Source organism: Pogoniulus pusillus, chromosome 17 (genome assembly GCF_015220805.1).
Source record: "Pogoniulus pusillus isolate bPogPus1 chromosome 17, bPogPus1.pri, whole genome shotgun sequence".
NCBI classification, from domain to species: Eukaryota; Metazoa; Chordata; class Aves; order Piciformes; family Lybiidae; genus Pogoniulus; species Pogoniulus pusillus.
This window is the reverse complement of record NC_087280.1, coordinates 17822444-17850225: the sequence shown is the minus strand read 5'-3', so window position 1 is coordinate 17850225 and position 27782 is coordinate 17822444. Positions and strand designations below refer to the sequence as shown.

General features: G+C 48.5%; 1 protein-coding gene across 7 annotated transcripts in view; it reads left to right on the top strand.

Moving 5' to 3' along the window:
* LRRK1 (leucine rich repeat kinase 1) overlaps positions 1-27023 on the top strand; it is a 94797-nt gene extending 67774 nt beyond the window's left edge. For all 7 annotated transcript variants that reach the window (XM_064157988.1, XM_064157986.1, XM_064157987.1 and 4 more), the window contains 14 exons: positions 1845-2016; positions 3707-3870; positions 5166-5305; positions 6788-7037; positions 8468-8634; positions 9725-9922; positions 10604-10881; positions 11677-11871; positions 12703-12854; positions 14410-14527; positions 15751-15867; positions 22411-23246; positions 23803-23904; positions 25657-27023. In XM_064157988.1, coding sequence (XP_064014058.1) covers positions 1845-2016; positions 3707-3870; positions 5166-5305; positions 6788-7037; positions 8468-8634; positions 9725-9922; positions 10604-10881; positions 11677-11871; positions 12703-12854; positions 14410-14527; positions 15751-15867; positions 22411-23246; positions 23803-23904; positions 25657-25834 — 3067 coding nt within the window. In that variant the 3' untranslated portion in view covers positions 25835-27023. The remainder of the gene's footprint in view (positions 1-1844; positions 2017-3706; positions 3871-5165; positions 5306-6787; positions 7038-8467; positions 8635-9724; positions 9923-10603; positions 10882-11676; positions 11872-12702; positions 12855-14409; positions 14528-15750; positions 15868-22410; positions 23247-23802; positions 23905-25656) is intronic.
* The last annotated feature ends 759 nt before the right edge of the window (positions 27024-27782 follow it).

Sequence of the window (27782 nt, the reverse complement as noted above, 5' to 3'; positions counted from 1 at the left end):
CCACTGACGAACTGTAGCTATAGCAGGTTGGATTAATTTAATGTACTAGCCAGACACAGAGCAGTTATTTGTTGCTGTGCTTATGCAATTATTGTCTGGATTGCCAGATAGGGTTTCTGTGCAGTCAGTAGAGAGAGCAGCTGCCAGTTTCTGTTCTGAAAGGGTGGATGGGGGCATGTTTCACATATTTTCAGAATTTGCATTGGCTGTTGTTCAAGAGCATGGAATCACCATCTGTATTATAATCCACTATAGAGCTGTGGCCCAGAAGGGCCTCACTGGCCTTCTTCTGCTCCTGGACCCTTTCTTGGATGTGCTGAGGAAAGCTTATGGGCTGCCATATGATGCAACCGCTACCTTTTCAGAGCAAGAGCTTTGATGCACTCCACTTTTCTGCCTCAGGTGCATGTAATTTAGCTGTGTCAGGGCTGACAGTGTGACCATTCTTGCTGCAATTTATGAGCAAAGAGGAGCTTTTATTAGTTTTACGTTCCAAAGATGTTTCATGGAACACATAATTCGATCCTATAAAATGTCATCAGATGTTACAGTCTGTGACATATGGAGAGGGCTGTTGTCGAGTGATTGGTGTCTTTTTCTGAGCTGATATTTCAGCTTTTGCAGAGTACTGCAGCTGCTAGGGAGAAAATGCAGTAGGCTTAAAGCATTGGATTTGGACCCAGCTTTAGTTGCGGGTCTAGGCCTTGCCACTGTTTTTTCCATCGAGTCCCTTGGCCATTTGCCTCACTGCTGTCGTTTTGCCTGTCAGTGATGAGCTCCAGGTGCCCACACGTTTTCTCAGGCTCAACACTGATAAAACAGCAGTGTTTCTGCTTATAGGCAAGTCAGGTTTTTGATCCTATGGGCAACTTGGAATACATTTGGTACAGAAGAGCATCGCTGTCAATTATTGACAGCTATCAAAAGCCATAAGCTTATTGTTTTCAAGACAGTTCTAGCCTTTCAAAAGGTCTTTGCTCCCCAGATACTAATCATTGGGACCAATGAATATTCTGTGCTCTCTGGGAGATGTGAAAATAATTTGGAAACCTCTTGGTCCTCTACACCAGGGTAGCTCTCTTACTTCTGTCTCATCAGACTCAGCACTAAGCCTCCTCCACACTTGGGCAAAGAACCTGATAACCTGATTGCAGGAGGAGACTGAGCGAGACAAGCGATACTTCTGCTGGCATCAGTCTGGAAAAGTGAGCTTTTGTCCTGGGAGTTTGTCAGGGACACGGTAGGGAGTCCAGCTGCAGTACGGTGCAGCAGGAAACCCTGTCATGTTGGCCCATAAGATGCTCTCATTCTGGGGCTGGGATGAGAGCCAGCCGATCCAGTCCCCACAGCCTGTAACTGCCTCATTGCCACCTCCCACAACACCTCCTCTTCCCACCTTCTGGGCTTACTGAAGCTGAGCTTCCCTAGATTGTCTTTGCATTTAGGTTCTGTTCCACAGCTGCAATCCTTTGCTTATTACTAGGGCAGGGTAGTGAAGATACCAAACACGAGTCCCAACATCACAGCACTTCTAACGACTCCTATATTTTAATGCATTTAATTTGTGATTACACAAATATCCTGCTCATTAGATGAATTTTAGCCCTGCCCAGTGGCCCTGGCTGGATTATGTAATGTCTGTTTTGCCTCTGCTTGCTTCCATAGTGTAAATGAGTTTCCCCATGCATTGCTGCAGCGCTTTGGTCTAAAAGCTTTTTTATATGCAGTAGGCTGTGCCATTAAAAATCTCTTTGGAGACTGAATCGCCTTATTATCCAGTAACAATGTACTCACTGTTACAAGCTGTAGCTAAAATTCGAGCTGTTGAATTTGATGTGTTTTAGCTACCTCCTCCCTCATCTGCTTCCTACCAAGCCAGCATTAGATATCCACGGGCTCTGCCACCAGACCTCAAACACAGTCCAAAGGGTCTTCAAGATGAGTTTCGTCCCAGTTGGCTTCTGGCAAAGATTCATTGCCCGAATGTTAATTAGCCTGGCAGAGATGGACCTCCAGGTAGGTGACTGTATCTCTCTGCAAGCAGAAGATGACAGCTAAAAGTTGTTATTCACTCTAAGTGTAAGTGGGTGTCTCTTCACATTCAGCTGGCTTCAGTCACAGACTTCAGTAACATTATTTGAGTAAACAGGGTAAGATGAGACCCTGCAATCAAAATCTGATTCTGTTTTCACGGTAGGTGTCATTTAGAACAACAAGTTGGCACTAGGGAAGAAAGGCTGCATTCTCCACAGCCTCTTTATAACATGATCCCCTGGAAGGTCTCAGTACATCCAACATCTTCCAATTACAAGTAATTGGAGTTCTGCCTGCGGCTCTTGTCCATGACTGTTCCACTGGGCCAGACTCTGCTCATGTCATTTGCTAGTGGAGATCTGGAATAGCTCCACCAAAGTCAGCTATCTGAATCTGTATGGCTTTAAATGAGAAGAAAATTACAGGACTGTTGCCTTAATGGGATAATGAGTGCAAGCAGGCACCCTATTAATGCAAGTGGCATGCATCTCATTAAAGTAGTGTTCATAAGGCTCGGAAAGAAAAGTGAATTTCGATGTCGTTACAGACCTGGGTTTGTGGCAGCTTGTATCTGAAAACATAGTCCTGCTGGAAACCCTAATGAATACCTGCCAAGTATTTTTAGTACTAGTGTGGTATCTTCTTAACAGCTATCCATTTAAACTGTGTTCCCTCAGTGAGGTGCAGAACATGGAAAACGTGATACCTGTTTTTGGAAGGTCCTCTGTGTTCCAGGCTTCTTGAGCCGTGTAATAACTTTAACTGTTTCAATGGGCTGTCTTGACAACCCCTTGCTTACATCCTCATGGGCACTGTATAACCCTAGAGCACTTCTGCTAGGGACTTCATCCAGTGCTCAGTGAAGGGAATGGAAAGGAGGCCAGCATCAGACCTGCCTGTAGACAAATAAGCATTAGGGCAGTGACTGCAGTGGAGTTCTGCAGATTAAGTCTTTAGTTTTAAAACAAGAATACATGAATACTTGCTCTAAGTGCTGGATTGAAGCAGCTTGGAGAAAAGCCATCTTACTCCCACTGAGACAGGTGGAGAAGTTAACTCTCTACACTGAGGGCAGGCTTAATCATTCACCAGAACATTCAGCTCTTCTTTAGGTTTGTAAGATTTTGCAAATGCAGGATTCATCTAACAAATGCCACAGTCACAGAATTAACTTTGTTCGCTGATACGAAATTGTTCCTTTTTGACTGGCATGAAAAAATATTTCCATTGCTGCAAACCCAACTTCTACTCTGTGTATTTCCAGTCCATTGCAAATGTGTGAGTACAAGTCACTCTTGAGTGGACAAGGTATCGCAGGATAGCAGCATGGTTAGGGTTGGAAGGGATCTCTGGGTATCATCCAGTCCAACCCCCCTGCTAAGGCAGTCACCCACAGCAGGTTGCCCAGGATCACAATGTCCAGGTGGGTTTGGAATCTCTGCAGAGAAGGAGACTCCAAAAAGTCTCTGGACAGCCTGCTCAGGACTCCTGCACCCTCAAAGTAAAGAAGCTTTTCCTTATGCTTAGGTGGAACTTAGTGTTTTCCTTTTTGTGCCCATTGCCTGTTGCCCTTGTATGGTAGCACCCATGAAGGCCAGAAAGTTACCTTGCTCCTCAAACAGATCAGCATTCCAATAATTTAATGGTTTCCACACTTCTCTGCTTGTTTCAGCTCTTTGAAAACAAGAAGAACACCAAGACGAGAAGCAAAAAGGTGACCATCTACAGCTTCACAGGCACCCAAAGGAACCGCTGCAGCACGTTCCGAGTCAGAAGGACTCACACTGTTTACTGGCAGGAAGGTCTGTTCGTTACCTTTGATGGAGGCTATCTTAGGTAATTTGTGTTCATGATGCAGCATGCGTGACAGGGGACTAAGGGAGTGTGTGAAACACAGCAGCTGAGTGGAGATGAATGGGCTTGACTCGTGCTGTGTGCTCACTCGTCAGGAGGAGAGGAGGCTCTTCTAGTGGGCATAATTCATCTGGTAACAACTGGTGACGAAAATGATGAATAACTGATTGTTTGGCAGCTCTGAATACATCAAACTTATGTGGCATTGCAGCCACAAATTTAGAGAAGCTCAAAACCAGAAATCAGAGCTCTCTGCCAGTGTAAAATCGTGCATTTTCACATGCAAAGGTTTCCTTATGTCCACTGAATCCTAAAAGCTCACCACTGTGCGGCAGCAATCCAGATCAATGGAGGTGCGTTTGTGCTGTCAGACTGTGTATGGCAGGGACTGTGGACAACTGGTTTAAGCTGGCCAAGGCAGAGCGTCTGCTGGCTTTGAGCCTGGAGGAAACCAGCTGTCCACGTTTGTGAAAGAACATTTGAGAGTAGGCAGCCACTTAAGACTTTCATCTTTGCACTGTCTGCAGCGGCATTTGGTCTTGGCAGGACAGGGAGGAACCGTTGGTGCTGTTGCATGGTTGAAAACCAGAAAGGCACTTCCCAGAGTTCATCTACACAGTCTGTGGCCAAGTAAGGTCTTTGGACCCAAACATTGCAAGTCACAGGCTGGAGTCCTGAAATTTGGACTGTTATGATGGTCATGCTCTTTCCTCTCTATGCACTTCAAGGAGGTACAGAACTCAGCTCTTCTTAGTAAAGCTTTTTTAATTGTTATTGGGTTTTTATTTCAGGGAGTTGCACAAAAATTGTCATGTCCATAAACTTCTCCAAGCATTTTTTTTAAGTTGTATTGCCATTACTGATCTCTAAAGGTTCCCTCCAACATAAGCTGTTCTGTGATTATTATTATTACTACTGTTGCTGCTGTATTATTATTATACCACTGAGGTTTTATTCTTGATTTTCAAACCTCCACCATTCTTTATAGGACATTTCTGTCAAAACTCTCCATCATAACCAAGGCCAAGGTTTTCTTTGAGTCTCACCTCTTGTAGCATTTACCCAGTGTGAGCAGCCAGTGTTTTCTGTGCAAGATTTCTCTTCTGAAAGTCACTTGCAAAGCAAATTGAACTGAAAATCATCCTCAAAGCTAGATCGCTTTTTATTTTGATTGCTTGTACCCTATGTGTTGTTAAGTAACTCAGTGAGAAAGAAGGTTTGTTGACACTGATAGCTCTCAGAAGCTTCACACAGTTGTCTTTTGGCTTCCTTAACAGTGTCGAGTCTTCTGATGTAAATTGGAAGAAGAAAAAAAGTGGTGGAATTAAAATAATTTGCCAGTCAGAAGCGAGAGACTTCTCAGCCATGGCATTCATCACAGATCATGTCAACTCTCTGATAGACCAGTGGTTCCCTGGTAAGAGAACTCCTGTGATTTTCTGCACAGTGTTATGTCTTTTTAACAGAAGGTTCTTTGACAGAGCTCTCCAGGTGCACAGTGTTGTGTGTGAACTGAAGACCTCTCAGGCTCTGACAGTCTCAAGCCAATAAAGTTTGAGGGAAGCTGGTAACCTGCAGGCGGAGCAAGATTGTGTCAGTCACTGCAAGCACAGGTGAAGCAGCACAGTTCAAACAAGACCTCCTTCCACAGGAGTTCAGGACACAGGGACAGGATTTGGCCCAAACCTCTTGGCACTGTCCCTTGACAGCAGAGAACTGCTTTTGGCATCAGCTGGGATCAGCATTTGCCCACCATTTCTAACAGTCTATAATTTATAACATCACGATGTGAGAGGCATGAGTGAATATGATACCAAGGACTCTGTGCCAAGGTAACTTCCTTGACTCCAGCAGTTGTTTTTCCTCTGATCAGCACAGATCCTGCTGTTACCCAGCGGGCCGTTTGCAACCCCAATGCACTTTGTTTCAAACCAAAACAAAATCTGAAGTGTTCTTTGTGGTCCCACACTGGTCTAGCAAGCAGTGCCAAAATCTCTTAATTGGAGGCTTTCTGGAGGAAATGGTCCTGCACTCACATATTCATACTCTGCATGTTAGATAAAAGAAGATTTTATTTGCCTTTGGACTAAAATAATAATAAGGTTAAGCATTGAAGCTTGAGGAGAGTCCTGACTTCAAAGGCTGCAGCCTGTATTCACCTTGCCTAATTGTTGGCCTTTATTGGAGCCTGTCACCACAAAATCCCTCTGTAGTCAGTGGGAGTGGTGTGAACCTCCCAAAGGTTCAGTCTTGATAGAATCCATGTTTCCCCCAGAGGGGCTGAAAACCTTACCTGTGAGAGAGAACATGTTCCTGCCTTGGGTGCTGCAGGTGGATGCTTACTGCTAGCTTGCACCTGGAGCACGCAGAGTGCCGTGCCTCCCAGTCCATGTCCATTCCCATTCCCATGCCTGTTCTTTGCCTGAAGCCATCTGGCAGCTCTCAGTCTTGAAGCCAGCATGACTGGGGTTCCTGGACAGCCTCACAGCTGTCATCCTTCTATTACATGGTCACGCTCTTTAGCACATGCAGTGATCCCTGTCTGCAATCCATACAAAGGCACCCAGCAAGTAGGAGGTTCTCTCTAGTGCTTTGTTCATAGACTTCTAATTTTTGCTGATCCTGAATATATTTTCTTCACGAGCCTGTGCATAACCTGTGACCAGAGCAGAGCAGCTATTGCATCAAGAGCCCTGTCTCCTCAGTACTGCTATCTGTGCATTCTTGCCACAAACCTACTTTCTTATTGCAGGCAGCACGCTGCTGTAAGCTGCTGCTCTTGTGAATGTGACTGTTTTGAGCCAGACAGTGGCTGCAGACATTTGAATGCACGAGGAGCTGTGCTCTCTCTCAGTTTGTGTGAGTTATGTTGTTTTCTCTTTGCCTGCTTGCTTTGAAGCACTCACAGCCATGGAGAGTGATGGCACATTGCTGATGGAGCAGTATGTGCCCTGCCATATTTGTGCAGCTTCCAAGCCAGAGGAGAATGAATGTGGTGAGAAGGCAGAGGACGTGCAGTACTTCAACATGGAGGACTGTGTCCTGACTGCCATCGAGCTCGACTACATCACATGTCCTAACCACCCTGACATCCCCGTTTCTCTTCAAGAGCTGGTCCCAGAGCTTTTCATGACCGATTTTCCTGCCAGGTAATGTCACTTGCTAGCCTTTGGTTAAGTTTCAGTGTAGCTATGTAATCGGGTTGGATTTTTTTCTTAAGTCACCTCTGCTAGAGGAACATACTGACCACAGGAAACAGATTCATCCACTCTCCATTCCTGCTCTGGCAATTCATCCCAAACTGCCCTCCAGGTGGTGAGCACACTTGCTTAGACAATTCCTGTGTGCTGACCCAAGTCATCACTTCAAGGGGTCCTTTGAGAAGGCTGTGGCACAATGTGCAAGTCCCTTTATAAAGCCGCAGCTGTCCTGCATTACCCAGCACTCTGACCAGAGCTTTCTCTAGCTGGAGTCTTTCTGTGGAGACCTTAATATGACAAAAGCAAAAGGAAGTGCTGCTGCTTCACAGGCCTGGCATTGAACTCGCTCTTGTGCTGGAGGAGCCTGTAGGAGAGTGAATTTATATGGACACCACTGGAGAATTCACACTGAGTCCAGGCTCCAGCTCGGCTGAGGGCTGTTGGATGTGTTGTAGAAGCGTGGCAGTCCTGAACAGCTGAAACAGCTCTTCCCTGCCCAGAGCAGCACTGCCAAATCTTTAAGCTGCTTAACTGCATTCCCAGATGAGTTCAGCCTTATACCACTTATTACTTCATATGTAGAGCAAGACACCTCCTGACAGCAGGCAGGACAGGAGACCAATGTCTCTTTTGCTTCACAACTGCTCATACATTTCTGTGCCCAGTGCAAAGCCATGAGACTTGTAGACCAAACTGTCTTCTGTTGGCTGGAGTCTGTGCTTTCTGTGCTCCCACTGGCTCCTGTTCCTGGTTTTGGGGTCTTTTCACTGGGCAGATGTCCCATCAGCTTGCCACCACAACCCTCCTCGCAGTGCTATCTCCTAGAGATTTATTGATGGGTGCAAGGCAAGTGGAGATGTTTGAAGTGTGAACAGCTGTAAAAGTAGTCTGTGGAAGAGTGGGGAAATGATGGATTGCAGTCTGGGAACAGTAAGCTGATTTGAATAATCAGGTTTCAGAGTGTGGGGCTGTTCATAAACATCCTGTCCTGCCTCAGCGGAGAAAAGAGGAACAGGAGGTAAATGAAGCAAAAAAAAAAAGTTAATACAGATAAACAGTACAAATCTCTGTACCTGTGTCATCTGCTTGGAAAGGAGCTTATGTGCTTTCCAAATCTGTTTGATTCTTGGGGGGTAAATCAGTCAAAAGTCTTTTTATTTTAGCTTTATTACTCAGGTTACTTTTCCTGCAAGAAACCTGTTGTGCAACATGAGCCAGCTGAGAGTACATTGGGATGACCAAGGTAGTTTAGGGGCTCCAGTCCTCGATAAGACAAGAGCTTAACAGGAATTTCTGGCAATGGAAATCACATGAATAACATGAATTTACAATGTCTTCAGAAACTTTTTAATTAAAAAGCCTCCATCTCTTTTTGGCAGACTCTTTCTGGAAAATAGCAAACTGGAATGCAGTGAAAATGAAAACAACGTTCTTGGCCAGGGTGGAAGTGGGACCGTTATATATCGGGCACGATACCAAGGAAAACCAGTGGCTGTGAAGAGATTTCAGATTAAAAAATGCAAAGGTTCTCCCACTTCAGCTGCAGGTAGGGTACACAGGATCCGTGTTGGGAATCGTCTCGGTGCAGGCCTGCAGCCCCAAGCTAAGACCAAAGAGCCTTCGCTCTCCGAAGTGCTGGCAGCACCTAGTTAAATACAGCTATGAAATGCATGGCAAAATTGATGTGCTTCCTTGGAGGAAGAGGAAGAGTTCTTCACGAAAGGACTTGTAGTGATGAAGGTTCGTTGGCACTGTCCTAAGCTTCTCTCCTGCAGGTCAATGAGTGGACTCAGAATGTGCCAAGGCACAGCCCTTGATTGGGGTGAGAGGCAAGATTTCACCTCCTGTTCCCAAGCTGTTTGGCAATGAGAAGTGGGGATTTGCATGGGTTTGCACTAGGGACTTGTGAGTCTCCACCTTTGAATAAGTCTTTTACTCCATCTGTGCCAGCAGCTACAGAAAGCAAATTGGAAACCCTTCTCAGACTGCCAGCTCCTCCAGGCAGGGACAGGCTCTTGTATTGCACATGCTGTCTGCTGAGCCCAGGTTTCCAGCAGAGCCTCAGTCCCTGAAAGGGGAAAGTGCCTCACTCCTCATTTTAGTCAGGGAAGGAGACTGACTCCCTGAGCTGTGGTGGAGACCAGCTGCTGTCCCAGTGACAAATAACCTTTGGAAGGACCAGACCTGCCTGAGCAGCCTGTGGTCTCCCGTGGCAGACAGACAACTACTGTGAAGGGTCCTTCTTCTGGCAATGCAGCTGAGAAAGGGTAGGAAGAGCCACCAAAGGGTCTGCAGTGTGACAGCCACACCTAGAGAGTCCCTGCTTTAAAAGGCACAGTGCAAGTTTTCCAAAATCACCCAGGTGGTGTGTTTTAGATGAGTGTGTGCCAGATACACTCGAGGTTGGTGCTAAAGGACCAAGGGGACACTTTCTTCCTGAGGCTCCCATACAAATCCTGATTGTAGTCAATGTCTGCTGGTCTCAGGCTTGAGCCTGCCACATATAAGCTTGCTCCTGGTGTAACTCCAAAAGCTGCCTTCCTCCTGCAGCATTTGCTCAGTGATTAGCACTTCTCAGTGAGTTTCTGGTTTGGTTTCTCAGCTGGAGAGTGAGAAGGGGATTGTGTATCTTGCAGATACCATGCTGAAACACCTGAGAGCCATGGATGCCATGAAGAACTTCTCCGAGTTCCGGCAGGAGGCCAGCATGCTCCACTCCCTGCAGCACCCCTGCATCGTCTCCCTCATTGGCATCAGCATCCATCCTCTCTGCTTTGCCCTAGAGCTGGCACCTCTGGGCAGCCTCACCACTGTATTGTCTGAAAACTCCAAAGGTAAGACCAGGGTCTCCCTCCTGGGAGAGCTCGCTCTCTGAGTCATGGCAGTGACAAATGGTCAACCACATTTAAATTGCTGCTTGATTTACAGAGGGGATTTTTGTCCAGACTAAGGGAAGTGGGAGGGATGGAACTGCTCTTAAACTGTGCCTTTGGGAACCTAGTAAAAAATTGATGCTCAGGATTTTCAGAACTACTTTGAAGACCTGGTTTTTCCATTCCTCTGCAAATTAGTAAGTGCATCTCATTTCAGTGCTGCATGGGTAATGCTGTGTTCTTCCCCTGCAGATGGATGTCTGTCTGGCACTCTAAATTATCTCATAATTATCTGCATTTCTGTCACTGTCAAATAAATGACACTAATTCCAAGATAGGTTGAGGCCATCTGACCCTCTTGGCACCTTGGCTTTGTGTCAACTTTCAATCAAGCACTAATTTTCACCAGAAGATTTAGGGTCTAGAAGCGAAAGGGTTTAAAAAAGGAATCTAATAGAACTGTCAGACATGGAGGGTAACACAAACAGCATCACTTCAAATCGTGGCACTGAGTGATGTTTTAAAAGCATTGTCAGTTACTGTGCTGGAGTTTAAAAAGAGACGGAGGAAGGGAGAAGAAGGGGTAAAAAAAGAGGGTGTTACAATTCTGAGAACTGAAGACAAGCTGCTCCTTTGTGCCAGGGTCTTCCTTTGTGCCACTGGGACACATGCTGACACACAAAATAGCCTATCAGATTGTCACGGGCCTCGCCTACCTGCATAAGAAGAACATCATCTTCTGCGACCTGAAGTCAGACAACATCCTGGTGTGGTCTCTGGATGTCAAGGAGCACGTCAATATCAAGCTCTCCGACTACGGCATCTCGCGGCAGTCGTTCCACGAAGGCGCGCTGGGCGTGGAGGGCACACCGGGGTACCAGGCCCCCGAGATACGGCCCCGCATCGTCTACGATGAGAAGGTGCCTCTGCTGTGCCCAGGGCTGCGGGTGGGCAGCTTCATGCATGGGGCTCAGTTCACTTATATATAGTGAACTCCAGGGAGGGAGCAGCCACAACCTGCCTGGGCAACCTGTGCCAGTGTTTCACCACCCTCACTGGAAAGAACTTCTTCCTAACATGTAATTTAAATCTACCCTCTTCCAGTTCAAACCCATTACTCTTCATTCTGTCATTACAAGACCTTGTAAATAGTCCCTCCCCAGCCTTCCTGTAGGCCCCTTCAGATACTGGAAGGCTGTTACAAGGTCTCTTTGAAGCCTTCTCTTCTCCAGGCTGAAGAGCCCTAACTGTTGTAGCCTGTCCTCATAGCAGAGCTGCTCCAGCCCTCTGAGCATCTTCGTGGCCCTCCTCTGGACTCACTCCAACAATTCCATGTCCTGCTTGTGTTGGGGGCTCCAGAACTGCAGACAGTACTCCAGGTGGAGTCTCAGGAGAGCAAAGGGGGAGCTCTTGCTGCAGCCCAGCACACGGTTGCTGTCTGAGCTGCACTCGCACTGCCTGCTCATGTTGAGCTTTTCATCACCCCAGGCCCACAGGTCCTTTTCCTCAGGGCTGCTCTCAGACATTCACCACCCAGCTTGGGTTTGTGCTTGGGATTGTGCCAACCCAGGTGCAGGACCTTACACTTGGCCTTGTTTAATTTGCTGAGGTTGGCCTGGTGTGCAGCTCTGGCTTGCTTACCATGGCCTTCTTTGCTCTTCTTTCTGCTCATCAAGAGAGGTTTGCCCGTTTTCCCCCCCTGTTTCTGGCTCTAGGTCGACATGTTCTCCTATGGGATGGTCCTGTACGAGCTGCTGTCTGGCCAGCGGCCTGTGCTGGGGCAGCACCAGCTCCAGATCGCAAAGAAGCTCTCTAAAGGGATCCGTCCTGTTCTTGGGCAGCCAGAGGAGGTGCAGCTGTATAGGATGCAGGCACTCATGATGGAGTGTTGGGACACTAAGCCAGAAAAGGTACGAGACAGTCCTCGTGACTGGCGTTTCCTGATCATTTAGCTACAGAGATCTGGCAGCCCTCTCCACACAGGATTGCTGGGCTGGCTCTCAGTGCAGCAGAACAGCTCAGTGCTCATTTACCTCCCCTGCTAATATGGCCCAGAGCATCCATTGACCTAAATGAGACTTTTATGAATGAAATGATGACAGATTGGTGGCCTCAGACATCTGCAGTGACATGAAGGTCCCTTGACATCAATGGCAGTTAAGCTATTGATTTCACCAGAGTGAGGCATTGCCCATAACTTCTAGAAACAGCTACAGCATCCTGCTGTGAGTGTAACTACAAAGGCTGCAAAACCTCCAGGGTTATAAAGGCACTGTGAGGAAGAAAAGGGTTCAAAGTACAAGAAAAGGATTAAGCTATATTATGTTTTTCATTAGTTGCAAGTTGGCTTTTCAGAGCTGTTTGTCCTTCCAACAGAGGTCAGCTTGACTCACAGCAGCTGAGCACTGTCCTGACAGTGAATCAGTTTTCAAAATACATAAACCTGGGGAAATTAATCAATAAAATGTGCAAGAGAAGCACAAACCAAACTTCTGTGGAAGTACAGAAGAGGTTTGGCTTCAGTGTCTGGGTTGCTGAGGCTGCTAATCAACAACAATCAGGTGGAGTTCATAAAGAGAACCTGGAGAGGTTTTGAGAAAGCAGCAGAAGCATCTATTAAACAATTCCTGCTTCTTGGCTCTCTGGCTTTCATAAATAATTATTACAATGATTCTCTTGTTTCACCTGGACCCCCAGCTGCTTTGTGTGACATATGTCTTTCTCTCTCCCTTTCCCCACAGCGTCCACTGGCCATTTCTGTGGTAGGACAGATGAAAGATCCTACCTTTGCAACATTTATGTACCTGCTGTCCTGTGGGAAGCAGTCTTCCTTCTTCTGCTCCCAAGGACAGGAGTACACCGTGGTGTTCTGGGATGGGAAAGAAGACACTAGGTGAGACAGTTCGTATTTAAGATTTCTTCCTTTTGTTCTTTTTTACATAAAACCCTTCCGTGTCTTCACTTAACGACTCTGGGAGGGAGGTAAGAGAGGTGAAAGTGAATTTGGGCAAGTGCCAAGGATACGGTGAACACTGTTTTCCCAAACTCTTTTAATTGGGAACAGTGGTTGCTTTATAAAGGATGTTTAATGAGCTTAACTCTGCTTCAGTTAATATGAGGAGAAGATTAGGGCAGTGTAATGATTCACACACACAGGATGAAGCATTTGCACATGAGAACAGACGTGTTCTGCCTTCCCTAATGAGGCCATTTAACACTAAACCTTTCCTAATTGAGACTGCAGTTCCATCCCTGCTCTGCAAAGCAATTAAACACATGCTTAAATCCTATTGAAATCATCAGGAGTTAAGCACATGCCTGAAGCTGTGTGTGCATCAGAGTGTGTGCTGCCAGTAAAATGTGTGCTGTGCTTTAAATGCTATTACATTGTGAGTGAGATGATGGCATTTTGCACAGCCACACATGACCTGTGGCTAGTTAGGTTTATTTTTATGGATGTTACTGATTGTTATAGCCCCAGTCTTATTTGGAAGCATTCACCAACTGATCTGGATTTTATATGAATGTGTTCATTATTTCTGACCATTAACTTGATGGGGGAGGAACGTGAGCTGTTCCTGAACAATTGGTGGTGCCTGGATGGTCGTTGAGTGCAGGCAGCACAACCATTTCTGCTCCAACTGGTGGAACACATGGGACACACAGATGCCTTTTGAATCCGTGGATGCTGTCCAAATGTTTACAGCAATATATCTCGGTGAATCTGCTTCCTGACTGGACAATCCACTTGCTGGAGACTGCTGGATAACAAATTACTTAGATGTGACAGATTACAGGCTGTGTAATTGCTTGTGCCACAGTTGTTGAAACATCTGGGGCTCACAGATGTGGTTGTGCATATCCAGTTATTGCTCAAACACCCAGACCCAGTGCACCATCCCATACCCCAAACAGACAAAATCTCTTTAGTTACAGAAATACTAATTAGTCATGTTTACAGATTATTTCATCAGGTTAAAGATCTTTGCTCCTACTGGGAGAGAATCACGCTCTTCTGTTTATGTACTTGAATAAATAATGAAGCCAGGTAATAGTGAGGCAGTGAACTTGGAGAACCACCACAGATTCTCTTGAGAGCCTAATGGGAAGATGGGCTAGGACCTCCCAGCTATTAATTACTGCTGTTCAGCTGGAGCTGTTTGTCTCACAGCTGAATTACAGTGTCAGACCACGTAAATTCTGCTAATCCATTTCCGCACAAAGTCAGATAGCTGAGCTTAAATCTTCACAGAAGCAAAGGCATATCTGCCTCCTGAGGAGGAGCCGTGGCACATCTGCCTTTCTCTTCCTTTACAAAGACCATTTGGAGTGGTGTAGAACTTTGCAGCATTGTCCACATCTGGACAGCTGTGCTACAGCTTGGCCAACAAGTGCTGAGAACCGTCCCTGAGCGCTGGCTGTAGGAAACTCTTGTTTGCTTCTTTCAGAAACTACACGGTGGTGAACCCAGAGAAGGGAGTCATAGAAGTGGAGAGGATGAGCTGCCCAGGAATGAAGCTCTGCTGCCAACTAAAATTTCAGAATGCCCTCTGGGCTGCCACTGAGGTGAGCGTTGCCTGCACTTCAGTGCCCTGCTCCGAGGGGCCTCCTGAGAAGAGGCAGAAATAACGAGAAGGAGCCTGTTAAATTAGTAAAGCTGAGAGTGCTGGAGACAATGGGCAGCTCAGATGAGCAGCGTGGCTGCATCTGCTGTCTCTAGGTGTGTTGTTTCTACCTGTAACACAGATGATAACTCGATCAAAGTCCTGCCTCCTGCTGCTCAAAGCCACCGTGGGAACCTCAGCTTTCTGAGGTGAAACTCTGCAGACTGTAGCATATCTGCACCCAGGGCTTCGGCTGGGAAATGTCCTTATCTGTAAGCGATAAAGAGCAGCAGTGAAAGAAACCATGCCTTTAAGGGTGGGGTTTTGAAAGAGCCCTGAGGGATTTGAAAGTTGGTGGGAAATGGGTGCCCAAGTTTTGTGTTCACCGTGGAAGACTGCGGCTGGAAAGATAAGAATGAGACAGCCTGGCCGATTGATCCCTGAGCCCCTGTCCACCCATCAAAAAGGGCTGTGCTAAATGTCAGCCGGTTCTGACACAATCATTTGACACAAACCAAATGAAAAATAGCTGAAAGAAATCGAAAAGTTCCTGAAGTTCAGTGTTTCAGAGTGGGGGAAAAAGGCTACACTCACTGAATAAAGAATTTGTGCTGGTGAATTCGCTCTGCCCTAGCATGGGTCCTGGAACTGAGTGAGAGTATTGATACTGTTTTCTCTGTAGGAAAATAATTCGACTTTTTCTATTCCAAATTTGAGGTAAAGTTCATATATTCCTAATCTTTAATAACAAATAGTATGGAAACTTAGGATTCATAAATCTTAAGGCGTTTTCTTTCCACCTTTTTGATCAAAATGAAATGTGCTGGTGTGGAGCAGGTCATCAGGAGCTTTCCTTGAACTGACAGATTAGTGCAAAACGTGGTGTGTTTGGGACTTGTGCAATCAAGGTTGTCAAATGCTGCTCTTAGATGTGGTGATAAAACACCTGTAGTGGTGATTTTGGTGGCTTTTGGGTAGTGCATATATTGCCCACAACATATTTTGCTCTTCGCAGACAGGGCAAATGCTCTCTGTGCAAAACAAAGTGAAACCCAGGCTTTGGATATCAAAAAAAAGCAGAAGTAAAAAGTGGGTTTGGAACCAATTTGATCTTGTTCAGGTATGAAAACTTGAGAGGTGTGCAAGATGAGTGAAATTTGTCAAATGTTATGTGTTCCTTCACAGGACCAGAAGATTTCTGTGTATGGCTTGCAGGGCATGTGTCCTCTAAAGACTCCACAGAAAGGTTTAGACACTCCTGCTACCGTGAGCTGCTTTCTAGTAATGCCTGTTGTCAAAAAGGTAAGGAGGAACCTAAAGGAAAAGGGGCATCAGTGAGACTAATACTGCCGGGCCAAGCTGCCAGAGCTTGCACAGCTTGTTGCTAGCTGGTGTTGACGGACTTTGTGATGCCCAGGAACATTTTGGCAGTGTGAGGAGAAGGTTTCCAGGGTTTTGTGCCTCTGCCAGAAGACAGAGGTGTGGGCAAGGACCTGAGTCAGGGGACCAAAGCTGGAACTTCCAAGCCTGTGGGGAAAATAGTCAAAATAGATCAAATTGCCCTACAAGGAAGTTTTCCAGCTGTGTTTCCACATGACTGGAAAACAGGATTGAGGATGATCAGGCAAAGTAGAGGAGACTTGAAACAATAATTAGAGTAGAGCTTTGTTAAGTGCTAACGGAGGGCTTGGGTACATCCCAGCTCTTGTGCCCGCTCTTCCCCTGGTGCGGGCACATGCTGTCGTCTGTGCCTTTAAATATTATCTAGCCTCAACCACACTGCTTTTTTGGTTTTGAACGAGAACACTTGGATAATACAGCTCCCATGGGTAATAACAAAAGTTATATACTCTCTGCCTAGGCCTGGAATTGCTAACACCCAGTTACTGGCAGGAGAAATCTGACGTGACTGCCTATTGCGGGCAAGTCTTGGGAGATGTATAAAAACTGGTTTGGGGCTAAATTACCTCCGGTTTGCTTACAGCCACCTCAAGTGAAAACATGTAATTATGTCCTAACATTATCGGTAGCTGTGTAGTCTTTGCAAGTGCCAGCAGACTGGTATGTGTCTAAGAGCTCAACATGGAGCAGCTCTGGGAGTGACAGTGGAGCTGTTTTATGCCACATGCCCACTCCGCGTTACTGTCCATTTCTGGCTCCCTCGCTGCGTCCCTGCAGGCTGAATCCGAGACAGATGGTTAGTATAAGGTGTACTGCTGCACTTCCAAACATGGCCTAAGTAGGACTGAAGCAGGGCATAGATCTAAAGTTGGCACAGGAATAAATTTCACCCTCCAGGAGGCTGCATCTGTTGGCTTTCTTTGGCTCCCAGACCTGCAACGTTTCTCTGCTGTGGAGTTTCATTTCTGATGTGCAAAGCAAATTTCTCTTTCGTGCTGCCTGAGGTTTTGTCCAGGACAGTCGAACGACTCTTTCACTTTCAGCTTTTCCACTGTCACACAGCTTGCAAAGCCATTCCTCAGGGGTTATGAGTGGCTTTGTGTCTCCTGGTTTCTATTTTCAGTTTGTGGCTTGCCTAGAAAATGTCATAAATAATGCCAGTCCCTACAATAGTAATACTGAGTCTAGACACCTCCCTTCCTCCCCCCGCCCGACCCAGCCTTCCAGAAATTCACATCCCTCCGGCTCACTCCTTCTTACTTTATTGGACTTACTTTTTTCCTCTCTCCTTTCTATGAATGAGCTTGGCAGTGAAATAGCCAGAGCAGCAGCCTTTAGGGATGTGCAGACCAGGTTGGCAGGAACCAAACCCATATTTTTTTTTGAGCAGCCAGTTCTTCCAACAAAGCTAAGTGGGAAGCTTACACTTGTCCAACTCACTGTACGGCACCGTCAGAGTTATCGAACAGTCCTTATTGTCCAGCAGAGAAGAGAAGAGAACTGCTGGCGTTTCCTTGGGAAGAAAGCCTTTAACTGATGAGAGGTGAGGTAACTTGTAGTCAGAGTGCTGCTGAGGGATGTTGCTGGGAAGGGGAATTCTTTACGACTGCCTTGGGAAGACTAATCCAAAAGAAATAGTTTCCAAAACGTGGCTTCTCATCCAAAGGAAGCATCATGGAAATTTAAAAGCAGCAGAGAGAGGGGCCCAGAATCCAAAACTCACTCGCCAAGGGAAAAGTCTTGTACAGTTTCAGCTTTTCTGTTGCATGCTTTCTGTCACCAGTATCATTTGTTTAACAAACAATAACATTTACAGTGAATTTTCCCCTCGGAAAAAAAACCCAGACCAGCAAATCACAGGATCACAGGACGCTAGGGGTTGGAAGGGACCCAAGGAGATCATCGAGTCCACCCCCCCTGCCAGAGCAGGACAATACTATCTCACACAGATCACAGAGGAACACATCCAGACAGGCCTTGAAAGTCTCCACAACCTCTCTGGGAAGCCTATTCCAGTGCTCTGTGACCCTTACAGTAAAGAAGTTCCCCCTTGAGTTGAGGCAGAATCTCTTTTGCTGCAATTTACACCCATTGCTCCTTGTCCTATCACAGGGAGTAAGTGAGAAGAGCCTGTCCCCCTCCTCCTGGCCAGCCTTTCAGATACTTACAAACATTTGTCAAATCCCCTCTTAAGTCATCTTTTCTCCAGACTAAAAAGCCCCAGGTCCCTCATCCTCTCCTCCTAGGCCATACCCTCCTGTCCCCTCATCAGCCTCGTAGATGTGCAGAGTGTTAGTTAACCTGTTAGTTAACCTGTTCCTTTGCAAATAAGCAAACTAGCAGGTTAGAGCCAAGGTGTTTTCTGAATTGGTTTGCAGCCTTCTTGCAGAGAGGTGTTGAGGGAGAGAGAAATCTGGATGGGTGCAAGCCTCTGGCCTCTTGCAAAAACCTGGACCGCAGGAAAACAAAAGCTGCATTTAAAGGCTGCAGCCTGCCGCGGCGTTTGCTGCCAGCAGTGCCAGAGCGTGCGGGGAGGAGAGGACGACGTGATCAAGGCCATGGTGCTGGGGGCTGTATTTATTTTTTAACCTGCTCTCAGCAGCCATCCCCATGGCTCTGAGCCTTGAGCTGTCTTTACTGCGAGGACAGGACGTCTGGAGCCAGCTCATCTCCTGCACATCTCATACCGTCACAGCCCCGCTCAGAAGCCTTCCTCCCTGGCACGGCAGGGCTTCTGGCAGGACGGAGACTTCAAATGCAGTTTTGTTGCTGTGTGTTTTTGTTGGCTCTTTGTGGAGCCCAAATGTTGAAAATGAATTCTGAGAAAGTTACTTAAGGTTTCTGGAGGCCGCTGCCCTGCCTGCCTTTGGTCACTGCTGTAATACCCTGCTATGGAGAGGTTTGCCTCGCTGCCATGGCACCTAGTACAGTCTGGGGAGTCTGTGGCACTCAGGGACAGGTGGCCTTTGCCCCATGGTCTTATGTGAAATAGGTCAATCCCTCATCTTGATCTGGCAGGGGATGGCAGGTTGAGGGTATTTCTTAGTGTTTAAATTCCTGCTCCTCCAGTACCTGAAGGGGGCCTACAGGAAGGCTGGGAAGGGACTTTTTACAAGAACTTGTAGTGATAGGACAAGAGGGAATGGATTGAAGCTTAAGGAGGGGAGATTTAGACTGGAGATTAGAAAGAAGTTCTTTCCAGTGAGGGTAGTGAGACACTGGAACAGCTTGACTAGGGAGGTCATGGATGCCCCCTCCCTGGAGGTGTTCAAGGCCAGTCTGGATGAGGCCTTGAGCAATCTGGTCTAGTGGAAGGTGTCCCTGTCCATGAATCGCAGAGTGGTGGAGGATGAGAGAGGCCTCTAGTCCACTCCCCCGACTAAAGCAGGGTCACCCAGAGCAGGTTGCCCAGAATCATGTCCAGGCAGGTTTGGAATCTCTCCAGAGAAGGAGACTCCACAACCTCCCTGGGCAGCCCATCAGAGTTCTATCACCTTCTTTTCTTAAACTGAGAGATAACAACAGTGACTGGATAGAAACAGGTCCTGATAGCCAAGGCAGTGAGTAATAAGTGCCCCAAAGCATTAAATACCTTCCAGATTTTGCTTCCACCACCATTGTGCTATTCCAGACAAGCTGGATTTTGGCAGGATGAGTATTACTGGTAAAGCTGAGTGTGGATCATGGACATGGTGCTGATTGCTCAGTGCTGGGGAGATTTGGCCTCTGGAACCTAGAAGGGAATCTGGATTCCATCTGCAGTAGCTGATACTAATCAAAGAAATCAAAACAGTTTTAATAAAGACTATGCTTAGATGATTCAGCATTTTCAAATCAGAGACAAAATTCTAGAGATCTCTGAAGACTTTAATAATGTCACACTAGGAGCAGTTCAGGTTGATGCAGAATCAGTCAGGTTTGAGTTGGAAGAGACCTTACAGATCATCTAGTTCCAACCCTCCTGCCATGGACAGGAATATCTTCCACTTGACCAAGTTGCTCAAAGCTGCTGTCCATCCTGGCCTTGAGCACTTCTAGGGAGGTAGCATAGTGAAGAATTCCTTCTGGATTTCTAATCTAGAGCTCCCCTCTTTCAGCTTGGAACTGTCACCCTATGCCCTTGTGAAAAGTCCCATTTCAGCTTTCTTGTAGACCCCTTTCAGCTACTGGAAGGTTGTTGCAGCTACTGGAAGGTTGTTTCCAGGATTTCAGGTGTTAATTTAAATTACCTGTTTTTTTGTGAGAAATGCCTATTGTGCAGGGTGCCTCAGAATGACAAATCTGGGCTCTCTTCCCCAGAGCAGTGTGGGTTGTTCAGCCTTGTTCTGTTCTGGTTTGAATAATTGAACTCCTTTCCAAGGAAAAAGTAACCCAAACCTCAGCCTGTGCAAAGCATCGTGCCATGTTCCAACCTCTTGATGCAACTCCCTGGCAAACCCCTACCCTCTGCACCAGATCCACATGGCAGCAAGGACACAGCACTGAATGCTTCAGGCCATTTGAATTTCTTTTAATCAGTGATTAGAGATTTGGGACTGGTCTGAGTCGAAGTCCAAGTCCCATTTCACAACTTTCCACTTGCTTCCCTAGTTTTTCCCATTACAGTAAAATTCTGCTGTGATTTGGATTAGTCATAGGGCTCAGCACGCTCATGGCTTTACTCATACTTGGTGTGCAGATAGTGGCTGTTGTCCAACACTCTCAGTGAGCTGTCAGATAAGGTGTAACACCTGCCCCTCTGCTCCCTGCCCTGTGCTACCTGGGAGCTACTCGGGAGGCATTTGGCCTCTGCAGCCTTAAGCAGCCAGTATCATAGAATCAGTCAGGGTTGGAAGGGACCACAAGGATCAGCCAGTTCCAACTCCCCTGCCATGGGCTGGGACACCCTCTACACAGCCTCATCCAGCCTGGCCTTAAACACCTCTAGGGATGGGGCCTCAGCCACCTCCCTGGGCAGCCCATTCCAGGCTCTCACCACTCTCATTCTGAACAACTTCCTCCTCACCTCCAGGCTGAATCTCCCCACCTCCAGCTTTGCTCCATTCCCCCCAGTCCTGTCACTCCCTGATAGCCTAAAAAGTCCCTCCCCAGCTTTTTTGTAGGCCCCCTTCAGATCCTGGAAGGCCACAATAAGGTCACCTGGGAGCCTTCTCTTCTCCAGACTGAACAGCCCCAACTCTTTCAGTCTATCCTTGTTGCGGAGGTGTTCCAACCCTCTGATCATCCTCGTGGCCACTCTCTCCCAGGGCTAGCACAGCGAAGATCCCTGAAGAGCACAGGCTTTCCCTTAATTAGTGAGCACCATGGGATGACACCAAGTCCTTGTCCCCTCTCACAGATGCAGGCAGCATTGCTGGCATGTTGGGTATGCCATGCAGCAGGGATTTCCGCTGTGGCTATGTTGTGGAGGGCAGAGGTTGTGTCAGTTCAGCTGGTGGTGCTCTGACTGGCTCTGTTCATTTTGCTTTCCTTAGCCCAGCCAGGTTGTAAGAGCAGCAAAAAAACAGCCCTGGGCAAGGGCCTTTTTTTAGCATTTATTGCTCCATGGGGAGGAAATAGAAAGGCCTTTGAGGTAGGTATTGTTTTATCTGCTTCACAGATGGAGGAGTTTCTGGTACAGACTCAAGGTCACAGGGAGTTTTGTTCCCAAGAGATCCATTTCCCATTCTGTTTAGCAGCATTTTGCACCACTGTGATGAACTGGAGGAGTCAGAGGCCCGGTGAGCCGTGGCCTTCTCACCAGCTCCCATCCACAGGACGTGGCAGTGCCCCTCGCAGCAGTGCCATGGAGTGCTGCACCGCAGCTCGGCGCTGGCCCTGGCTCCTGTGGCCAGCACAGCTCTGCGTTTGGGGCAGGCGTTGGCAGCCTCTCCTGAACTGCTGCTTCCATGCCTTTCACTGGGATGTCTCTGAGCTGCCAAGGATCCCAGACCCAGAGCACGTCCCTGGGAGGAGCGATGCTGTCACAGCAGCAGGCATGGGATACAGAAGTGATCTCTAAAGACTCCCTTTTGTGGGAGGATTTCCTCCCTCTCTTTCCACTTCTGCTGCTTTTCTTCCATTCCTCTCCTACCTACACTGGTAGCAATAGCTTTAGCCTTTTTGGAAATGAGCTGAGTTTCTACAGCTGGATTCCTAGGATCGTGATGCCTGTCTCTGAACGTACTCCAGCTTGAATTTGTTAACCTTCGGGGCAGGCTGCCAGGTCCATCTGTCCTCCCTTGCCAATAAAGAAAGAGGTAATACTGGGTGAGAGGAGTATGGCTCTGCAGCAGCTTCTGCCTAATGACTTCTTTTTATGTTGCTGTTATCACTGAGCGACTGGGGGAGGTTACCAGCGTGCCTGCAGGCCTGAGAGGGGCAGCCAGAGCCTGGGGGGTTGGAAGCTCTTGTGTTGCAGAGAAGTCAAGAATCTGGATGGGCAATCTGCTGTCTTTCTTGCAGAACTCCTACATGGTGCTAGCCGGATTGTCAGACGGACTCGTCGCAGTGTTCTCAGTGTCCCAGGGCATGCCAGGGGACAGCTGCTCCTACCTGTGCTCCCACACAGCCAACAGGTCCAAATTCAACATTGCTGACGACGACCCCCGGCAGAACCCATACCCCGTGAGGGCCATGGAGATCACCAACAGCGGAGCCGAGGTCTGGTACAGCAACGGCCCCGGCATCCTCATCATAGACTGCACCACCATGGAGATCAGCAGGAGGCTGGAGCCCTTCAGCCCGCCCTCCGTCATCACATCCATCGCCTGCAACTCCGAGTGCCACGGGGAGGAGGTGGTGTGGTGTCTGGATGGTAAGAGCAACTTCCTGGTCATGTACCATGTCACCTCCTACCAGCTCTGTGCACGCTACTTCTGCGGAGACTGCAGCCCCCTCAGGGACATGTTTACAGTCCAGCAGCCTTCGGCAGCCATCCCAGCCACAGCGCCAGTAAACCACAAGGAGATGGAGAGCAACCCAGTGGGGGACATGAGCATTATCTACAGCCCAGAGGTTGGCACCCAGATACTAAACCACCAGGACTCGCTCACAGATTATTGCTCTGTGTCTTCCTACTCCTCATCGCCTCCTAACAGGATAAGCCGATGTCCCTCCAGCCTTCCCAGCTCACCCCTGAGCTCTTCCAGTGCACCACTCTCCACAGACTTTGAGGAGTCTGACAAGTTTCAGGAGCTGAAGCCTTCCCCAGATCATGATGCTATGCCTGTGGGTGACAACACTCAGCATCTCCAAGCTGTCAAGATTCTTCCAGTAAAAGACCTCATATGGATTCCCAGGTGAGTGGGTCACTTACCAAAGTAAGTTCATCAAAATCCCTCCTGGGCTGTGTGCGAGATTAGCTCAGGCAGAGTCAGGAACTTCTGCATTCCCAGTATGATTCACCTGCCCAGAAAGTTAATTTTTCATTAAGTAAGTTTGTTCCCAGTGCAATGGAGCAGGGCTTGTTCTGCTCCCCTTTAAGGATACCTAGCGTTGGGTAGAATGGCCACATCTGCAGTCTTGCAGGATTCATTTCAACAGAAGAGAAGTGTGGGAGGGTAAACAAAGCCCTGAGTAAGCACAGAGCAGGCAGCCTCCTTGCTCAGACACAACCCCAGTAAATCCTGATGTCTGCTGTCAAGCTGATGGAAACCACTGGGAGTTGGATTTTGCCTGGCACGGGGGGCTCTCACTGTAATGGATTTGGGATGCCTCTCAGTGGCATTCCAGTACTTGCCTGCCTGCAAGAGGTCATGTAGCTGCAGGAGGGATTGAAGCAGAGGATGGATATCCAGCACACACCTCTCTCAGCTGTCAGCAGCACTTGTGATGTCTCCCTCCCTTCTCTTGCAGGAGAGGAGGGGATATCATCGTTATTGGACTGGAGAAGGAGTCTGGCACCCAGCGGGGCAGAGTGATCGCCGTGCTGAAGGCTGGGGAGCTGGCTCCCTATGGGTGAGGCTGCCTGGGCAGTGCCCTTAACACCACTCTGCAAGGGCAGAAGGGGCCTGGGTGGCAGAGGGTCGCCCTGCAGGATCCTAGGGCTCTTGGGAGCTTCCTTCTGACTTCCTGACACATCTGCGGAGGTCCCAGCTGCAGGAGCCGTGGTTGCTGGTTGCACAGCAAGATGTGTGCCTGCTCTTGTAGCATGGCAGGTGGCAGGGGGAAGGCACCGTGACCACCATCGGGTCTCCAGAAGCACGGAGACCGAGGGGACAGGCAGGAGCAACTTGCACAAAGTGATAAAGGTCGATCTGATCCTGCCTGGTGCTGCCTCCCAGTGCTCTGAGGGCACCTGGCAGAAGATGGCTGGAGCTGGGCAGAGCCGGGCCCTGCGTGAGGAACAAGAGGTGTATTTATGCAGAGCGCAGCGCTTGTCTGTGGCTGCATTCACGTGGCTCAGGTTGAGGTTCTGGCTCTAAATGAGCACCTTTGTGCTGTCAGCAGTGACGGCCGAGGAGGCTCCTGAGCACAGGAGAGAGCAGCTCTATACATTAGTGTGAAACCTTTCATACAGCCAACGGGAGCCCGAGTAAATAAATAGCTGCTGGAGGGATGGAGGTGTTCCTGCTGATCACTTAAATACCAGCCTGGGATTGTACTATTTATGTCCAAACAAATGGAGGTTAAGCGGCGCTAAGGATTATTAATGATCATTTATTACCACTGGGCAAACACACCGGGAGATCAAAGTGCTCCTGCCACCCCCTCTACCTGCAGGCTGAGAGTCTTTATCGGTTAGCTGGGAGTGGAGAATTCTCTTTAGTGCTCACAGGTACTCCTGGGCTGCTTTTGCCTTCCCCAGATGAAGTGTGGAGTTAAGGCGAGGCAACAGCAGCCACCTCGGGCTGCTCCTGCTCTGCTGCCTTGCAGCTGGCCCAGGTGGCCTTTGGCTCTCTCCGTTTCTTCATCCTAAAGACCAGCCAGTAATGTGCCTGATGCCTCCCAAGCCTCTCCAAGTGCAGAGCAGAGGGGGCAGGTGTGGAAGGGAGGAGGCTTCTTGAGGGCAGTTTGGGATAAAAACCAGATGCTGAGGGCAGCCTTTGTTGCCAGTGCTCCCCATCTAGGGGCCTTTTGGGGAAGCTTCTGGGGGCTGTTTTTCCTCCATCTGCTATCACAGCTCCAGAAAGCACTCAGCAAAGGCTGGTCCCTTGAAACCTGCCAAGACAAAAGCATCATCTGCCTGGCCACCCCTCTCTGGGGAATCTGCAGGGCCTGTTTGGTCAGGTAACGTGCCCAAAGACCATGAAGAGCCACACATGCACCATGGTGCTGTCATGCAAGACTCCTTCTACATCAGCCTTGCGGATCCTTGGGCTGTTGTAGCCATGCCTGCTGGTCTGGACTAGGAGTTCATGTCCTGAGCTGGCAGAGCTGTGCTGCAGCCTGCTTCCAGGCTGCATTTCAGGCTGTGGAGATCCTCAGCAGCCTCTTAGCTGTGGCATGCTGGAGCTGTTTTGAAAATGCCCAGCTGTCAGCAGGTGAAAAAATGTGTGGATTTAACAAATGAGAGGGTTAACAGCAGACCTGGGCACCCACCTGAACCTCTTTAAAACCTTTGCCCACATCACTGAGCCACTTGATTTTACCTTGGCATCGTTCCCCATCCTTTTGTTTGTTACGTTCTCCTTTCTCAAGGCTTCGCTGCAGTGTGAGCAGAGTTGCTCTCCGCTGTGACGCTGTCTCTGCTCTGTTCTCCTTCCCCAGGACGCTGGTGGATGCTGCTCTCGTTGCGAAGGACACAGTTGTGTGCTGCTTTGAGAACGAAAACATGGAGTGGTGCCTGGCTGTCTGGAGGGGCTGGAGCGCCAGAGACTTTGGCATTTTCTACCAGGCCTACGAAGAAATGGGAAGGTTGGAAACCTGCATGAGAAAGAGAAGGTAGTGCTCGTGGTGCTGGGAAGCGAGGCTCGGCCGGAGATGGCAGGGCCTGCTCTGAGCACACCTGGACTCTGAGCACATCTGGACTCTGGAGAGAGGGTTGCATGGGGGAGTGTGGGTCTGGTTTGCTGCTAATGAGCACTGCGGGGTTGCCCTGGCTGGAGCCCCGTCAGGGCTTCTGGGACTGAAGAAACCAGTGTGAGTGGGAGCTGTCATACGCTTGCCTGCGTTAGTTGAGGTAGAGGTGTTTGCAGTTCTGCTCATGCCTCTATTTCCAGTTTCTTCTTCCCCATTTTAAACTCCTTCCTCACCTTCAGCATGCCCTGGCTGCTGCTGCTGCTGCTGCTTTTCTAGCCTCTGTTGTCAGCCAGGAGAGCTCTGTGAGCCCAGGGGGTGCTTTCCTGGCAGCCGGAGCGCATTACAGTCCCCACTGCCTGCTGGAGCAGGTGGCTGGGGGCTCATCTACCCTGTTCCTGGGCAAGTGCATTTGCTGCAGAGCTGCTTCCCACATCCCTGCCACTTCCTTAGAGCCTGGAGAGACACCCAGGTGTAAGAACCAGCAATAAGCATTGGCTGGCCACTGCATTTCTGGTTCCTAAAAGCTGTTGTGGTGCTGTGAGTCAGCCCAGACCAAGCTGGCAGTCACACTGCATGGCCTCAGTGAGGGTTTGACTGCCCCTCTGCAAAGGCAGGTGTAACTAGAGCTGGTCCAAAGCAAAGCCACTGGCTTGGACAGATACTTCCTGATACAGGGGAGCCCTGTGACCAGGAAAGCTCAAAAACTGTCTTTGCTCCTCTCCCCTTGGTGAATGCCCTCTGGGGTACGGGGGACACAATAAGCTTCATTTGCCTGCGTATCTGTGCAGCTTCCGCTCACCACAGCTTTGATTTTATCTTCTTTAGCTGCCTAGGATGATGCACTGGCTCAGAACACAACTGCACTCAGTTATCCCAAGCATGTACAGCAGTGTAAAAAGTGATCCCAGCCAAGTCCCTGTGTAAAAAGCTGTACAGTTTGAATTTTGGAACTTTTTTGGTTTTTCTATCCCAAGAAACTTGTGTGAGCATCGGCAAGGCGGGCCAAGGCCGAACGGGCAGGTTAACCCTCTGGTTCACATTTCTGTTGCAGGCTGCTAAAGTATCCTTCTTCAGAAACAGAGTACAGCTAAAAATAAACTGATTCCTCCCCACAATGGCACTGTGTTGGTGGTACTTCTTTTTATTGGCAGCCTGCATCAGCTGCAGGGCGTTCGCAGCCTCTGATTAAAATACATTCTCCTGCTGAGCAGAGTCTGGATCAGGATTGCAAGTCCGGACTGTCCCCCTACCCGTCCTTACCTGTCCCCATTCCCACTGCGACTCCTCCAGCAGCTCTGGAGCAGGGTGGGCAGCACTGCTGTGCCCTGGTCAGCTCTCACCAGGACAGGCTGTCTTGGCTGCTGACTCAGAGATAAGGAAGAGGTGGCTCAGCCCTTTGCTGCAGTGTCACAAGCGTTTCCACAGATGCCCTGAGAGCTTATCCTGCCCCAAGCCTAGCTGTGAAGTAGCTGTTTCTGTGCCAGGGCTAATGAACTGCATTACCCTGAAACTGTGTCACCTGCCACCCGTCAGGCTGCGTTGTCTGTGTGTACACTCATTGCCTGACCAGCTCCTGGATGCCTTCTCAGGTGCCAGACCCCTTTCACATAGAAGCACTATCTCATGGCCCACCCTCGGACCCCCAGCAGGAGCTATAAGCCAGCTTGTACTTTGATCCAGGCTTGCAGATTTTCTTCATCTGGAGTGGCCACAACTGTTGCTTTTTATCCCTCACTACAAGAAGGACACTGAGGTGCTAGAGCATATGCAGACAAGGGCAACAAAGCTGGTGAAGGGTCTGGAGCACAAGTGTTGTGAGGAGCTGCTGAGAGAACTGAGGTTGTTCATCCTGGAGAAAAGGTGGCCAAGGGGAG